The sequence below is a fragment of the Podarcis melisellensis genome (genome assembly GCF_964234715.1).
Source record: "Podarcis melisellensis genome assembly, chromosome: 4".
Taxonomy (NCBI): Eukaryota; Metazoa; Chordata; class Lepidosauria; order Squamata; family Lacertidae; genus Podarcis; species Podarcis melisellensis.
Genome location: NC_138531.1, coordinates 63,897,163 through 63,915,117, shown reverse-complemented (window position 1 = coordinate 63,915,117; position 17,955 = coordinate 63,897,163). Strand labels below are relative to the sequence as shown.

At 43.1% G+C, this 17,955-nt stretch overlaps 1 protein-coding gene across 2 annotated transcripts in view; it reads left to right on the top strand.

The window, feature by feature from the left end:
* CD80 (CD80 molecule) overlaps positions 1-17,955 on the top strand; it is a 35,198-nt gene that overhangs the window by 12,010 nt on the left and 5,233 nt on the right. For both annotated transcript variants that reach the window (XM_081907912.1, XM_081907911.1), the window contains one exon: positions 16,379-16,702. In XM_081907912.1, the coding sequence (XP_081764038.1) occupies positions 16,379-16,702 (324 nt within the window). The remainder of the gene's footprint in view (positions 1-16,378; positions 16,703-17,955) is intronic.

The following is a 17,955-nucleotide window of genomic DNA, read 5'->3' as shown; positions in this document are numbered from 1 at the left end:
CTGAGAACACAGCTCTTCACCCTGGTCTTTGACACCTTATATATGTGTATTTTAGGGCACATCCTATTCCTATGACTGTTATTTGTTTTAACTATTTTAACTATTTAATATTCAACATTGTAACCAACCCTGGGACCTGCTGGGTATAAAATAATAATAACAACCATTATTATTATTATTAGGTGAAAATAATAATAATGGATATTATCTACAGAGATTTTCAATACACTTTTGATAAATCCTTTAGCAAAGGCTCTTATTTAGACTTAGCAGCTGAGGAATAGGAAGGTTGGTATTCTTAGGTTGGTACCTTGGGTTACATACGCTTCAGGTTACAGACTGCTCTAACCTAGAAATAGTACCTCGGGTTAAGAACTTTGCTTCAGGTTGAGAACAGAAATCGTGCGGCGGCAGCACAGCAGCAACAGGAGGCCCCATTAGCTAAAGTGGTGCTTCAGGTTAAGAACAGTTTCAGGTTAAGAACGGACCTCCAAAATTAATTAAGTACGTAACCAGAGGTACCACTATATTAAGTAAAGGTAGAAATACCTCTGATAGTTAAGTCCAGTCACGGACAACTCTGGGGTTGTGCGCTCATCTCGCTCTATAGGCCGAGGGAGCCGACGTTTGTCCGCAGACAGCTTCTAGGTCATGTGGCCAGCATGACTAAGCCGCTTTTGGCGAACCAGAGCAGCACATGGAAACGTTGTTTACCTTCCCACCAAAGCGGTACCTATTTATCTACCTGCACTTTGACATGCTTTCGAACTGCTAGGTTGGTTGGAGCTGGGACCGAGCAACGGGAGCTCACCCTGTTGCAGGGATTCAAACCGCCAACCTTCTGCTAGGCTTTGTGGTTTAGACCACAGCGCCACCCGCGTACCTCATTCTTATGTATTAGAACGTGTCCAGAGGAGGGCAACCAAAATGGTCAAAGGCCTGGAAACGATGCCTTATGAGGAACGGCTAAAGGAGCTGGGCATGTTTAGCCTGGAGAAGAGGAGGTTAAGGGGTGATATGATAGCCATGTTCAAATATATAAAAGGATGTCACATAGAGGAGGGAGAAAGGTTGTTTTCTGCTGCTCCAGAGAAGCGGACATGGAGCAATGGATCCAAACTACAAGAAAGAAGATTCCACCTAAACATTAGGAAGAACTTCCTGACAGTAAGAGCTGTTCGACAGTGGAATTTGCTGCTAAGGAGTGTGGTGGAGTCTCCTTCTTTGGAGGTCTTTAAGCAGAGGCTTGACAACCATATGTCAGGAGTGCTCTGATGGTGTTTCCTGCTTGGCAGGGGGTTGGACTCGGTGGCCCTTGTGGTCTCTTCCAACTCTATGATTCTATGAGTAACTGATTAAACAAGAAGAGAGTAGGAAAAGCAGGCAGTTTTCACAATGGAAAGTAAATTGTAGAGTCCCATAAGGATCCATAATGTGCCAGTGATTTAAAGCTTACATTTTCTAGAGTCAAAGTTGATCCTTGAAATGGCCAAGTTTGCAGATCACACCAATTTACTCAAGGTGATGAAAATGCAAGTGGACTACAGAGAAGTAAAAAAAAGTTATCTCCAAACTTGGTGACTAGACAGCAAAATGCTTCCGTGTAGGCCCTTGTAGAGTAACATATATTGGGGCACATATGCCTAACTTCACTTATAGATTGGCAGGGTAACTTATCAGGAAATAGAACTTCAGCTTACTGAATACATCAGTTCAGTTTGTAGTAGCTGCATGAGGTAAAAACTGGATGTAGTAGTACAAATACCGGTAATCTGTTTTCAAATGGACACACTAAGGAATAATTCACCTGCATTGATATTTATTTCAAAGATACAGTACAACCAGTTTCTCAATAAGTACTTTTTCAGGGGCAAAAAAGATGCAATGGATCTGATTATAGAATTAAAGTTCGTGTGTTTGCAGTCAGGGGGAAAGTACCTCATCACTTCATGACTAAGGAGAGAGTGAGATTCATAGACTACGTGGGTGGCAGGTGAATTCCCCATGGGTGTAATGTTGGCGACCTCAGGTTTAGATGGACATTTGGTCTAATCCAGCAGGGCTCTTTTAATGTTTTAATGAATAATAATACCAACCTACCTTGCCAAGTGGTTGTGGGATTGCAAGTTTATTTCTATGAAGCACTGAGTGCTTTAAAGTGGTATCTAATTGTTTATTTATTTGTGTTATATTGTAATGGGAAATGTAGGACAGGGACTTCCCAAGGATACGTGTTCAGCAGTGGGAGAGTCTACTCAGAAGGTAGTGGACTGCCCTTTGCTGGAGGTTTTAAGCAGAGGCTGGATGACCAGGTATCAAAGAGATGCAATAGTAGTGGATTTCTTACATCAACAGAGGGTTGGACAAGATGATCTTTGAGGTTGCTTTCAACTCTGAGTCTATGAATGTGCTAAGGTTCTTATCATCCCTTCAGACACTGTTATTAAGCTGGAGAGGATATAAGCCTTTGTGGGTTTTCCAGTTTTGGTGGAAGATGTCAGGCTGCTCTTGCTCAGATCAAAGGTACCAGATTTTACCTTTACTCCTGGGTTGATCTCTTGCTATCACACACATATAAGATTCTTTTGCAACTTTATGTTGGTTTTATGACTCACATTGGTGGACTTTGCCTTCCTCTCGGGTAACTGGTGTCAAGTGGCATATTTCTCAAATTACTTGGATTAGTGAGTTGCTAGGGTGGGCAAATCAAAAGGAGAGGCAATGCAAAGAGATTGTTTGATGAAATATTTAGTCCAACATGAGCACAAAATTTATTTAGTTCTCTGGGTATTCAATACTCTCCAGTAGTCAGAATGTTAGTCTTGGATCTTGGAGAGCTGTTTTCAAATCCCAAATCACTGAAAAAGCCTTAACCAAATCACTGTGGTTTAGCCTCCTTAATGATTCAAAATGGTACACAGTTCCAACATTCCATTGTGGGAACATTAATATCCATCTTCTGGCTGCTTATAAAGATTAATGGTTTGTAACCACTTCATACAGTACAGTAAAAAAAATAAAAATCTTAATAATAAGGTCCCCAAGGTGCTGCCTGGGAAGAACTTATTTTCTTATTCTTTTGTACTTATTTCCCATCTGCTGATGAAGCAAGAGGCTTTAGAGAAGGAATGGGGAACTTGGATCTCTCCATATGTTGTTGGACTGTAGCTCCATCAGCCTCAGCCAACAAGGCCAATTGTCACAAATGAAAGGAGTTTGAGTTCAACATCATCTAGAGGGGCATAAGTTATCCACCCCTGCTATAGAGGGATTCATGGCACCACCACCACCCCAATATGAGAAAAATCTCAAGCCGGAATTATGGTGGGACCCTGGAGTAAATGGCCTACTTCCCATATCATAACTTAACACAGTGTTGCCAAGCCGTGAGGACAATTCTGCACCTAATCAGAAGCAGTGAAGTGCTAAAGTTCTGCTGAGCACAGAAGTGGCTCCAGGGGGAAAAAAATAACCGAAAGGGAGTCCCATCTCACATATTACAAGCAGAAACAAGCCTATGCTTGTTTATGATATGAGGCATACAATGATCCCATTTTTCGAATTCAGACAGGGTGGGCACACTGCTTTTAGAATCGGCACTTATGTATATATATACATACACACACATACATACATACACATTCACATACATTGAAAATGGGTTGAGGATGGGTATTCCAGCATGACAATGACCCAAAACACACGGACAAGGCAACAAAGGAGTGGCTCAAGAAGCAGCACATTAAGGTTCTGGAGTGGCCTAGCCAGTCTCCAGACCTTAATCCCATTGAAAATTTGTAGAGGGAGCTGAAGGTTTGAGTAGCTACACATCAGCCTTGAAATCTTACTGACTTGGAGAGGATCTGCAAACAGGAGTGGGACAAAATACCTCCTGAGATGTGTACAAACCTGGTGGCCACCTACAAGAAACGTCTGACCTCTGTAATTGCCAACAAGGGTTTTGCCACCAAGTACTAAGTCATCTTTTGCAAAGGGATCAAATACTTATTTCACTCATTATAATGCACATCAATCTCTGACTTTTGTCTTCTGAGTTTCTCGGGGTTTTCCTGTTGTTATTCTGTCTCTCATAGCTATAATAAACCTACCATTAAAATTATGGACTGGTCATTTCTTCTTCACAAGGCAAATGGGCAAATTTAGCAGTGGATCAAATACTCCCCCCCTCACTACACACACACACACACACACACACATATATATACACCAAATTACTTTAATTTAATACAATTTCTTAAAATCAGGTTCCCCACTCTACACACGATTCTTCATAATAGAGGACAAGAGAAAAAAAGACCATTACAAAACCATAAGAAAGCACAAAGCTCCTTCTTCTCCCCTTTTCCTTTCAGGCTGTTGTAAGTATTCTCAAATTTCAGAAAGCCATTCAAATAGCTTCAGAAAACTTGCCCCGGTTCTTTTGGCAGCTGATTGATTACAGCCCATTAGCATATGATGCTTTGGGAGCGCCTCTTGATTAATGTCGATTATCCAGATTGAGGAGGAAGCTTCCACAAATCATACCGGTAACAGAAGCTTGACCATGGCAGGGTCACACTCCCAGATTGCTCCCATTCTGCCTTTCAAGTTAACAGACACAGGATTGCGCAACACTGAGGGATGCAGTGAACTCCCCAGACCCCAATGAGGAATATTGAGAGGATTTACATCTCATTTCCTCTCTTTCTCCTGCCTGAACTTCTTCGCAGCCCCCGGAGGGCCACGAAGAACAGCCACCATTGATCTAGGGTGGGGCCGGAAACCAGCACTTATGCATTCTTGCCCCTTCCACAGCACTACATATGTCTCATCAGTTGAGTTTACAAATGGCAGCTTAAATGGGTCACATAGGCCACAGTGATGGTTGTATCTGTTTTCTGAATATAGTGGCATGGTCATCCACAGAGGGAGAGGGAGCTGTCCCCCCTCCGGATGAAGCATAATCCTAACTTTCATTTTAAAGAGAGAAATAATAAGTTTCTAGCCTTTGTAGAATTATAGAATTGTAGAGCTGGGAGGAAAGCAATGACAAACCTAGACAGCATCTTAAAAAGCAGAAACATCACCTTGGCGACAAAGGTCCGTATTGTTAAAGCTATGGTTTTCCCAGTAATGATGTATGGAAGTGAGAGCTGGACCATAAAGAAGGCTGATCGCCGAAGAATTGATGCTTTTGAATTATGGTGTTTGAGGAGACTTTTGAGAGTCCCATGGACTGCAAGAAGATCAAATGTATCCATTCTTAAGGAGATCAGCCCTGAGTGCTCACTGGAAGGACAGATCCTGAAGCTGAGGCTCCAATACTTTGGCTACCTCATGAGAAGAGAAGACTCCCTGGAAAAGACCCTGATGTTGGGAAAGATGGAGGGCACAAGGAGAAGGGGACGACAGAGGACGAGATGGCCGGACAGTGTTCTCAAAGCTTCCAGCATGAGTTTGGCCAAACTGCGGGAGGCAGTGGAAGACAGGAGTGCCTGGCATGCTCTGGTCCATAGGGTCATGAAGAGTCAGACATGACTAAACGACTAAACAACAACAACAAGAGCTGGAAGAGACCACAAGGGTCATCTAGACCTAACCCCTGCAATGCAGGAATATTTTGTCCAACATACAGCTGGAACCCACAACACTGAGATTAAGAGTCTCATGCTCAACCAACTGACCTATCTCGGCAGAACATGATACAGTATATAAGGCAAAATGGATTGTCTCTTTCTCTGTCTCTCTCTCTTTCTTTGTCTCTGTCTGTCTCTGTCTCTCTCTCTGTCTCCCTCTCTCTCTCATAAAATAGTCTGTTCCATCCTTTTGGTGTTTTAGCACCCTCACCACAAAATAAAACACAACACCTGTGGGTGCCCAACAATACTGGAACTGGAATGTGCGACCTCTATAGGACTTTGGGCCGGAAGGCCAGTACTCAGCTCGGCAGAATGAGTTCCCCCAAATGCTGTGAGGCTAGCTTATCTCATTTTTGTGCCGTGCATTCCCATCTGTTGAGGGAGCATTACTGTATTCTAAAAGTACATAACCTCGCCATATGCTCTGGCATGTGCTTTTGCAGTGGCAGGGCTGCCCAAAGACATTCTGTGTGAGGCAGAGCAGCAGGTGGCAAACCTCCCACCCAATTCCAGGCACATGTTACCCCAGGCCAGCCAGGTTATATTGGGACCTGGGGCAGAAAATCCCACAAGCATCTCTCCCCTTTCCTCAGATGTAAGAATACATTAAATAAGTAACCATTTGCTGTCCCGTCATTGTCGCTTAAAATCGCCCGGCTGAGGCAACTTGCTCTTCAGCTACTACTGTCTTTATTGATGCAGTACAGTCTGGTGTGATTTACTTGCACACTGCTTTTTAGCACAAAGGTCCGCAAAGCAGTGAACAATGTTACTACATATTAGTACAAAATAAGCCCATGTATCTAAGTAGACTCGTAACTTATAAAGTAGCACTATATGCATTGGCAGCTAAGAAGATCAGGAGAAAAGAAGTAGATAAAATAGAGGTCAATTGCAAAGGTGATTCAGACATTTAAGCTGGCACACTCTACCTGAGAACCCCTTGCTTTTCTATCGTATGCAACAAATAATTTATAGGAGAAGTGATTGTGGTTTATTGTACCTGCAGTACCTGATGTATTTATGGTTTTTATGGTTATTGTTGCTTTTCTTTTTGTTCCCTTTGCGAATGATGCCATGGCAATAAAGTTGTTGTTGATGATGATGATGTATATAAGTACGCTACATAAAATATCTCAATTAAAACAATGTTAAACAGTGGCAGGATTTTCAGTGGCCAGTGCCATGGAAAAACGTCAAGAGGCCACAGTGGGGCTGAGCTCTGCTCCCTTTGTCACTGTTTCGGTCACTTTGCCCCTCAGGGAAGCCGGAAGGCAAACGGAGGGATGGTAGAGGCCTCGAGCCAGCCAGTTCGTCTCCACTGACCTCTCACACATTTCATCAAGCCTTGGAGAGTAAGGGCTTCTGACAAATGGTGGAGCCAGCTGTGGACAATGGACACAGCATTCTGTCCCCTGCTTCCTTTGAATTCAGAAATCTGCTTTCCCTCTCTTTCTGAAATCATGCCTTAAGCAACACCGAAATGTGAAACAACAACTTAAGAATGAGTTTGGGGGAAACCCCAAAGAAAACAGGGGAAAGTGTTAACCAAATTAAGCAAATAAAAATTGAAATCACACACACCTCTACCCACACCCACACCAAAGTGTACTGAATGAAATGTGTCTTGTAATGCTGGATACAGTTTGGTCTCAAATCATTTGTGTCTGGGGCCAAACTAGGAGCAGCATGGAGTTACACCAGTTTACCTCACCAGTGAGTGAGCAAGGTCCTGGTGAGCTTCGTGGCCCATGTGAGGATTCAAAGACAAGCATCCCAGTCTTTCGTCACTAAATTGCACAGTCCCTTTGAGCTAAAAGCTGCTACGGGAGAGATTTCAGTTTGCTCTATAGGCAGGGGGTTAACCTTCCACAACCTTAATCCACACATACTACATGCTGCTGTGAGTTGAGAAGAAGAAAAAATGCTGATATTGTACCTGTCATTTTCTCTTCCATAGCTAATTGCAGCTTTGGAGAGTAGAGACAAGGGGAAAGGTTAAGCAATCACTCATCCACCAAACTGTCCCCCTCCAGTGGCTGCTTTTAACTATATCTATGGTCACTTCCAGACAAGCTGTTCACTCAGCATTCATTCTTATTTTTTCATAGGGTGGGTTATATGACATTGCAGGAAGCAATTAACACCTCACACTTTCCAAATCATTTCCTTATCACTTTCCTTATTGCAAAAAAAGGGCTAATTTGGGGGGAAGTGGGTTTGCTGCGCAACGCCACCAAATCTACTTTAATTGTGCTACCTGAATTTGTCAGAAAATAAAAACAGGCTGGGAGGGCCCTAGTTTGAGTATCAGCAATCTTGCTGATGATGGTATTGATCTGAAATAAATAAACTTGGCCAGTGATATGGCCCCTGTCAAAACCACCACATTGGGCCATTTGGACCACCCAACCTAATGCAGTGCACAACCCACAAATACTCCTTGTTTTGTGGACTGCCTAGGATGGCTGAAATGGGAGGGGGGCTTGTCAAGCACCTGGCACTCAGCAGTCATTACCAGCAAGCTGCATTTGCCTTGCTGTGTCGCAGATTGAGTCAGCCTGAACTCCTGCTTTCAAAGACACAGGAACTGATTTGTGCTGTCCCTTGCATTTTGAAAAAAGAAATGCTGGAAACAGTTACAGCGGTACCTCAGGTTAAGAACTTAATTTGTTCCAGAGGTCCGTTCTTAACCTGAAACTGTTCTTAACCTGAGGTACCACTTTAGCTAATGGGGCCTCCCGCTGCTGCCGCGCAATTTCTGTTCTCATCCTGAAGCAAAGTTCTTAACCCGAGGTACTATTTCTGAGTTAGCTGAGTTTGTAACCTGAAGTGTCTGTAACCTGAAGCTTCTGTAACCTGAGGTAACACTGTATATGCTAACAGCAATACTCCATCTTGGGTTACATTCCAGGTTCCTTTCAGCCACTCCCTCTCCCTGCTTCTGGGAAACCTCTAATATATTTCTAATACTTCCTTTCTGCTGATCTCTTACAGGAGTCTTGCGTCACATTGTGCACTGATCCAATGCGCACGAGATTAATAACATTCTAGAAATGATTGTTTGTGGTGATGACAGCTTTCCTCATTTGGAGGACAGTGCTGTGTTGACATTGCATAGTCTGTGGCCAATGTTTCATAGTTTGTGGGCGTGCAGTTTTACAGCTGCAGCCATATGCCTAGGTCTGGATTTTGATTCTACTTGGATATTGTATGAATCTTCTTAAATCTTGTAATACTGGAGAACAGAAGTAGATTAAATCTGGAGTTGGCCAAGCAGGACAGCTCTCTCCACCTTCTGTGGCAAACCTGAATGCATCCTATACACCAGTGTATTCTGCAGTCTGTGGAATAGTGGTGTGTAGGAGAGCCTTCTCTGCAGTGGCCCCCAGGTTCTGGAACACTCTCTCCCCTCTGAGATGTATCTGGCTCTGTCATTGTATGTATTTCGCTGGCACGTCAAGATGCATCTCTTCACCCAGAGTGGCTGGGTAGATAAGTGGTGCAAATATGTTGTTGTTGTCATTATGTATTAAATTAGATTTTGTTCTTCCTCCCTCCAGTGTAGTCACACTGGTTACAGTTTTAGCTGAAGTTATAATTATTATGTTAAACTGCATTATGAAATTATATGCATCCTGCCCGAGGACCTCACGATGAAGCATGGGCTATAAATTGAATGAAGGGATGAGTATTCGTTTACTCTGCATTTGCCTGCATCCTACTGCTTCTAAAAGCTGGTAAAGTGTTTGTTCTTTTTAATACAGATAGACAGCAAAATTATCTATACTAAGTTATCAACAGCTCAAAATTTAACTCAGAAGATACAGGGTGTGAAATGGCAATCTGTCACTGCATGGTGCCTGAATATTTATGTACATGAATTTTGCATGCTTGGGCACTAGAGCCCAGATGTAGCCAGTATCTACTCTTGAGATGCAGTTGCTAGAGTCTAGGGGAGAGCTGAACTCTGTGTGCAGCTTGGGAGTGCTCCAGGACTTAGAACCAACCCAGTTATTAGCAGTGGCCAGAAGCACTTCTCAGCTGCTTCAGCTGGTGTGTTGGTTGTAGAAATCTGACATGGCCATTCATTCCTCTCTCTCCCCGCCCTCATTACATCAAGGTTGGAATATTGTAGCAGTCTACAAGAGGCTGCCTTGAGAAAGCATTTGGAAGCAGCCAGACTGTTGTCCAGTGTGAGGTGCTCAGTCGTATCACTTCAACAATGTTCAGGCACCGCAAGTTGCCTATTTGGTCCTGGGATCAATTTTTATCCTTTAAAACTTTAACCAGCCTGGGACCCAGGATCTAGAGTTATGGTTATCAGGGAGGTGGCCATGTTTGTGGACAACACCAAATGATTCAGAGAGCTCTGAAAGACTTTATGCTAAATACAAGTGCATGGCAGGTGAAATATACTCAGAGTCGAGAGTGGATTTCATGCTCTTTATTCAGCTTATAGTGGTGAGGAGGAATGAAAGTCCCCTCAAAGTATCTGCTTTATATACATTATTTACACAATGGGCTGCACGTGATTGGCTAATTCCGGAATCCTCCTGTAGGCCAATCAGGTTGTGGATTCACTTCCATCTGGAGCTGGATTGGGTGGCTCCTGCAGACCAATCATACTGCTGCATTGTTCTAGGACCAATCAGACTGCTGCATTCTGAATCCTATTGTTCTGGGACCAATCAGACTGCTGCATTTTGGATCCTATTGTTCTAGGACCAATCAGACTGCTGCATTTTGGATCCTATTCAACTCAGTACATAACAGCAGGCACACTGGAGATGCATGCTGCAGTGCGCAGCCAGGGCTGTCTGTCTTTCTATCTGCTCCCTTGGTCCCTTTCAAGGTGAGACAGTCAGGTGACCAAGCCAGCAGAAAGCAGATGTGGCCACCATCAGGATCCTGACTCAGGAGGAAAGGAATGGCTTTAGGGGACCTCAGGAAGTACAACCAGGGTTCTGGTGCTACTGCTGCCATCTCTCAGCATCTGCCACCTGAGGCAGCCATCTCACTCTAATTAATGATAGGGTTGGCCTTGGAATAGCAGTAAATCTCCCAGGGGAAGAATAAGATTGCATCTGTTGTTTCCCTCCCAGCATGGGATTCTCCCAGAACATGGTCTCTCACCGCATGGGGTTTCCCCAGTTTTCTTAAGAAATTCCTCAGTCCAGTCACTGGGAAATCTCCAAGTCATTAAGGACCCTTAACAAATAATAATAATATAATAATCATATTTTAAAGTAGTTAATTGCAAAGTGCTTGCAATAATTACACCATACATGATGCAGGGCCTGTCCATATTGGAACATTATTTAAACTGTTAGACTATTTTTCCTCTCTCAAATTAGACCATAGCAGGCTGAAAAAGAAATGAAAGCAATTTTAAATTCTCACCAGCCCACACTTTTCAGATTGCTTCTCTCTCTTTCTCTTTCCCTCTCCCCCTCCCTCTTTCCCTCTCTCTCTCATTCTCCACACACACTTTTCACATTTTTGCCCAATACTTATATATGTATTTCTAAACAGCGTTGAGACTTTTTGCAATTGAGCAGTATATAAAATTTATGGAATGAATAGGGTAGAGATTTTTAATGTAGTTTGCTTGTGAAGTTTTCTAGTTTTGTGGAGTCAGGGCCAGCCCAACATGAAACAAAGTGGGGCAACTGCCTCAGGTGGCAGGATCCATAGGGCAGCAGATCCTAATGTATAACTTTATTCTCCACCTTATTCCTGATGTAGATCTTCACTCACCTCTCCTTCCCTAGTGGGGGTGGGACGCCATTTGGGGGTTTGCTTCTGCCACCAAAATACCTTGGGTCAGCCCTGTTCTAAGTAGACATGCACAGATTTATGCTGTAAGTAAAACGGAAAACAGATAATAGCAGTAATAAAATGAAACTCAGTGATTATGGTATTTACTATAAGTGGACTTGTGGGACAGTTAAAATAAAACAGCCTGAGGGACAGATCAAGGGCTATTGGCAGTCAGGGTGTCTAAATTATGTAACTGAATCAAAGCCGGTGGGGGGGTGCATAGAGAGCTTCCATATAACATGGAACCTACCTCGGGTTAAGTACTTACTTCGTTCCGGAGGTCCGTTCTTAACATGAAACTGTTCTTAACCTGAAGCACCACTTTAGCTAATGGGGCCTCCCGCTGCTGCCGTGCCGCCAGCGCGCAATTTCTGTTCTCATCCTGAAGCAAAGTTCTTAACCTGAAGCACTATTTCTGGGTTAGCGGAGTCTGTAACCTGAAGCGTATGTAACCTGAAGCGTATGTAACCCAAGGTACCACTGTATATATAATATATTTTTAAAAACTAGAATTCCTTGCTTTCTGAGTGAGTCTGTACAAAACCATGGTTCATAAATCTTTGTGGAATGAGTGAATTCACTAGAAATGCCAGATCTGGAACTGAAAAGCCAAACTTCTTTCTGCTGTAGGCTGGGGCTTCTGCTTTCTTTTCTTACTCATTTAAATGTCACAAGTTCACGGGTCATAGGGGATTCCCTGGCTGAAAACTAAAACCTAAAACCATGCTGGATAATGACAACATATTATGTCTCCCTGCAAGGTGACTGAGGAAAAACCTCAAATGGTTTTGTCCCCGCCCCCGTTAGGGAATAAGGACGATCTACATCAGGAATTAAGTGGATCTAGTAAGGCCATCTTGTAGTATCACAATAATTTGTGATGCCAGGAACGCCATGACCTTTTTAGTATTCACCGCAATGGAAAAATAAGAGAAGCGCATGTCAAGATCAGTATGGAACAGTAGCCAAAATGTTGGACCTTAGACTGAGGAGACGAGTTCAAATCCCCACTTGGCTGCAAAGATCACCTTAAGCCAGTTTTTTCTCTCAGCGTAGCCTACCTCTTAGGAATATTGTGAGAATAAGCGGGGGGCTGTGTACAAGCCCCCAATCTTCATAGAAAAGTGTGGGATAAAAATGTAATTAATAAATGTGGAAATGATTTAACAATCTCAAGGGAGGAATGTCAGGAAAGTAGGTCTCTACAAAAACCAACCACATGTGTGGTTGCTCCATTGGTGAGAACATCATCGATCAGCGAAACAAATGAGGAGATGCACATCTGATTGTGTGGCATTTAATCATACAGAACAAATTTAGAGAAGGCTTGTACCTAATTCAAGAGGGGTGTGTAAATATTTGAGTGTTTAAAAAATAGATATACATCGTTATACATGGGGATCCCATCCAAATTGCTGTACATATATAAATATGATGTGTCCAAGCAACAAATGTATATTTGAGAATGTACATATGCAGGTACCAAACATTTTGCCTGTCCATGCAGCAGAAAATCAGTTTTCTGTGACATAATATGTAAAGCAGCTGTAGCTAGACCTTGAATTAGAGTTACTGAGCCCATTTTTTTGTACTGGCAGGAAAAGAGAACAAGATTAGTCCCTCTCACTGAGACAGTGAGAAAAATTATGCACAGGGTTTTGGTGCTGGTACCTTCGATTTCATCAGGATCACATGCTGAATGAGAGGTGCCTCCCACACAGGCCAGTTACAGGGACTATTTAGTATATTGTCTATTCCAGTTTCCAGATTCGTTTTCATTTTTGCTTTGTTGCAACAGCACACCTCCACTGTGAATTAACTGAACTTGCTGAATGTTTGTGGGCAGCATAGTTCCTCTTGTCTACAACTGTTATGTCCTGTAAGCATATTCTACTTGCAGTTTCCTAGGTGTTATGCAAGACAAAGGTAGGTATGACATTAGCAAAAAAAATTCCAGCAACTGTGTGCTTGCTCACGGCTGTCCTGCACAGGTTTTTGTTCTGCTTTTCTGGGCAGAGGGGGAAAATTAGCCTGCCAACCAGAAAGCTCCTTAGGCAAGTCACAACAAGTTGTGTCTCTGACATCCACACACCCATGGTCTCTTTCTGGTAGAAGAAGAGTTTGGATTTGATATCCCGCCTTTCACTCCCTTTAAGGAGTCTCAAAGCGGCTAACATTCTCCTTTCCCTTCCTCCCCCACAACAAACACTCTGTGAGGTGAGTGGGGCTGAGAGACTTCAAAGAAGCGTGACTGGCCCAAGGCCACCCAGCAGCTGCATGTGGAGGAGCGGGGAATGTTAACCGCTTTGAGACTCCTTCGGGTAGTGATAAAGCGGGATATCAAATCCAAACTACTACTCTTCTTCTTCTTCTTCTTCTTCTTCTTCTTCTTCTTCTTCTTCTTCTTCTTCTTCTTCTTCTTCTTCTTCACAGCATTTATATGCTACCCAGCAACAAAAATTCTCTGCAGTTTTAGAATAAAAAGTTTAAACCATAATAAGAAGTAAAGCAAAAAACCAAATACAGAATTTAAAACAGAAATGGACTGGCAACCACACATGCCTTCTTCTCAGAGGTCCCAAGGCACAGCTGGGCACCAATCACAGTACCATTGTGCTGCTCCCCTGTAAGAATTGCAGCCTATGCTGACAGGACTGAGGCCTCAAGGTGAAATCCAGACCATAAATGTCAGAAATTGCCCCTGGATTTTGGAAATAACCCAAGTACAGGAGATATGCTAGACAAATTATTTTGGCACCTGAGACTGAACAAATTATTTTCACACCTGAGGCAAATTATTTTGGCACCTTCTTCCTGGCAGCAAAAAACACACAGCAATGATAAATTATATAAAGAACCGTTTGCTGAACTTTTATCACACCCCAAATTCACAACCTGAGGCAGCCACTTCCCTCTGTCTAATGGTAGGGAAAGTTCTATATAATCTCTATCTTGACAGATCCTTTCTACAAACAATTTTCAGTTGCCAAATTCTGCTGTATTTACTCTAAACATAGCCCAGCTGCATTTTAGCAAATGATGTTCTCTTAGTACCTATGGTTCTAGTACATTTTAGTTCCTTGAAGTATTTTGTTTTCCCCCTTGGCTGGGTTTTAGTGCTGTTTTTATTGGTCGTCATCTTATGCTGCCTCATGATGGCTTTATGATGATTTCTATGCCATTTTTATATACTATTTTTATGATTTTGTGGGGGTTTTTTGGGGGGGAAATAGTAGTTGTATTTTATTGTTTTTAAATTTGTGAACCACCCAGGCGATGTGGCTAATTGGGCACTACATAAATTCCATAAATAATTAAATGCTACCAAGTTATTCCTGTGGTTTCAACTCATAAACCTATATTAGGCTTTGGTATATGAAAACTGTTATTAACTTATTTATTGCCAATCATTTCCACCCTGCCTTTCTATTATAGTTATTAAAGAGATTAAATTATATAAATCTAGATCCACTCTCTACATATATAACCCCAGATCCTCCGTAATTTTGTCAAAAGATTCCGTCCCTTTTATTCACAGCCTGTACCAAATTATTTCATGATATATGTACATAGAATCATAGAATTGTAGAGTTGGAAGAGACCCCAGTGGTCATTTAGTCCAACCCCTTACAATACACAAATCACAACTGAAGATGGGGGGCGTGGGGACACAGGTACATTAGCCTGGATTCATTTATTTTAGGGAAGTTTTTTTAAAAAAAAATCAAGAACAACAACAGTCCTGACAGCAGGGAAAATGCCTACAAGCATGCAAACCAATAGTTCAAGGAGAAAAGGCTAACCGGAATAGAACAATGGAATAGATGCATGTGACCAGTTTTGATGTATAGAGCTCTGGTTTGCAATTCACAGATATTACATGAATAACATTCCGTGGACTCAAACCAGGGTTGGGGAAGCTTTTTCATTCCCTCTGGATAACCTTTTGGGAGCCGCATTCTAGTGGTGGGTAAGGCTGGAGGCAAAAGCGAGCAGAACAATAACAAAGTTAACTACTGACTTTATACAATAGGCTGACTCATACACCTCTCTTTATCCTTCATCCAGACAAGTATGATTCAGCCAATAAATCCCCTCATAACTGCTTTTTCTCCTAAGTAGGACTAAGCTGAAGAGTGTGTGCTTTGAAAAAACGTTCTCTCGCCTCCCCCATGAAAATACACCCCTCTCTTGGCAATTTTTCAGAGAACTATGCTAAAAGGTGACAAAGTGCTTCCCTCTTTACTCATTCCATATTGTAATCCCAGTTACTCTTACTTAGATCTCTTCCATGCTTTGTGTTGCTCTCTCCCCCCTACCTGCCCCATTCAGAATGAGGGCAAATGTGCTAAAAAGTCATAGAGTTGGAAGGTACCACAAAGACCATATAGCAATGCAGGAAACCTTTGCTCAACGTGGTGCTTGATCCCTCAACCCTGAGATTATGCCCTACCATGGTCTACCAACTGAGCTACTCCAGCTTCCTCACACTGAAATGACCCATTTGGAGGTGATCACATATGAAAACTGTGCCATGTTGTGGCATCATCATGCTCACCATTTAATTTCTGGTATTCTGGGATCATGCAATCGGGGAAATGGGACAGAAGGAGAAACAGAAAGCAGAAATAATGGAGGCTGCAAACAGTCATTGACAAGTCAAAGACAGGTATATTTGTGGGAGAGTATGGGGAAATTTATTGCACTACTAATGGAAACTGATTGTGGAATTAATAGTAGGTTGAACTCCTTCAGAAATCCTTGTTTCATTAATGACTGGTGGCCAGTGTGTGTTGCATATCTGAATCTCCCATCCCTTTTTGCAAAGTATTGTTTCAACGCAGAGATGTGAGGAAGGACTTGAAGAACAAGCATCTGTTTCACGAGATCCTGTTTCTTGTTTTCTTCCTCCCCAGACCCTGTCCCGGTAACAGCCAAAATAGGGGGTGTAGCCACACTCCCTTGCAACTACAAAATGCAACGGCCCCTGGCATCTTACAGGATCTACTGGCAGAAATACGTAGGCCCTGGTATATCTGACCTGGTTGTGATAGCTTACAGCAACGGCGAAGAAAACACCGTAAAAGACATACAATTCCAGAACAGGACAAAGATGGATGAGAAGACTCTTACACTTTGGATCTCCAGTGTGAATGTGTCCGATCAAGGCAAATATAGGTGTATCATATTACTGGAGGAAGAACACAAAGGTGATAAATGGGTACATTTATCAGTGTCAGGTAAGTGCTTGTCTAGCAAAACAGGATTTTAAGTACCCAAGCAATGCTTAAGGGTCCTATTCATTTGTGTTAGACAGGGGCTGTTCATTTTGAGTCACTTTTCTACCAGCGGAGGCTGGTTTCCTGGGCAAATAGAGCACTGCTCCACCAACCTATCTCTCCTCAGCCAGCTCCAACTTCCCTGTTTCTTTACAACCAGCCCAATGGGTGGCATTGCCTGCAAGCTTCCTCCTCCTTAGTCTCAGTGTTGCCCAAATAGAATTTAGTGGGGGCGGGGGGAGAGATTGGGGGTGAAATTAGCATGCTCTGCCTGTCATTGACTCTGGCTCCACTTACGGTTGGTCTCCTTCCCAGGAGCCACTGCTGCTTTCTACTTAGACATGCCATAGGCCTTACAGCAGGGACAGGGGAACATTTTGGCCCAGTGGGCCAAATCCTTATCTCCCCACAAGTGCTTCCCAAACCCCAGGCCTAGGATTGCCAAAGCGTTTTGTGCAGCCCTTCCAAGACAGCTGACAACTGGAAGCTGAGAACTTCTTTTGAAAATAGGAAATGAAACACACTTTCACAAGCATTGGTGACTAGCGGTCCTGTGCTTCCCAGTTACGTTCCAGACTCCATCCACTGACCCAGCTCAGCTCTGTCCACTCAATATTATTGCTGCTAAATATTGCTTAAAGTAAAGGTAAAGGGACCCCTGACCATTAGGTTCAGTCGTGGCTGACTCTGGGGTTGCAGCGCTCATCTCGCTTTACTGGCCGAGGGAGCCGGCATACAACTTCCGGGTCATGTGGCCATCATGACTAAGCCACTTCTGGCAAACCAGAGCAGCACACGGAAATGCCATTTACCTTCCCGCCGGAGCGGTACCTATTTATCTACTTGCACTTTGACGTGCTTTTGAACTGCTAGGTTGGCAGGAGCAGGGACGGAGCAACGGGAGCTCACCCCGTTGCGGGGATTCGAACCGCCGACATTCTGATCGGCAAGTCCTAGGCTCTGTGGTTTAACCCACAGCGCCACCCGCGTCCCGCAAAATATTGCTTAAGTTATCCTAAAAACATACCATATTTTTCGCTCTATAAGACGCACCAGACCACAAGACGCACCTAGTTTTTGGAGGAGGAAAACAAGAAAAAATAATTCTGAATCTCAGAATATTCTAGGATAGCTGCGCAACCTGCATTCGCTCCATAAGACGCACACACATTTCCCCTTACTTTTTAGGAGGGAAAAAGTGAGTCTTATAGAGC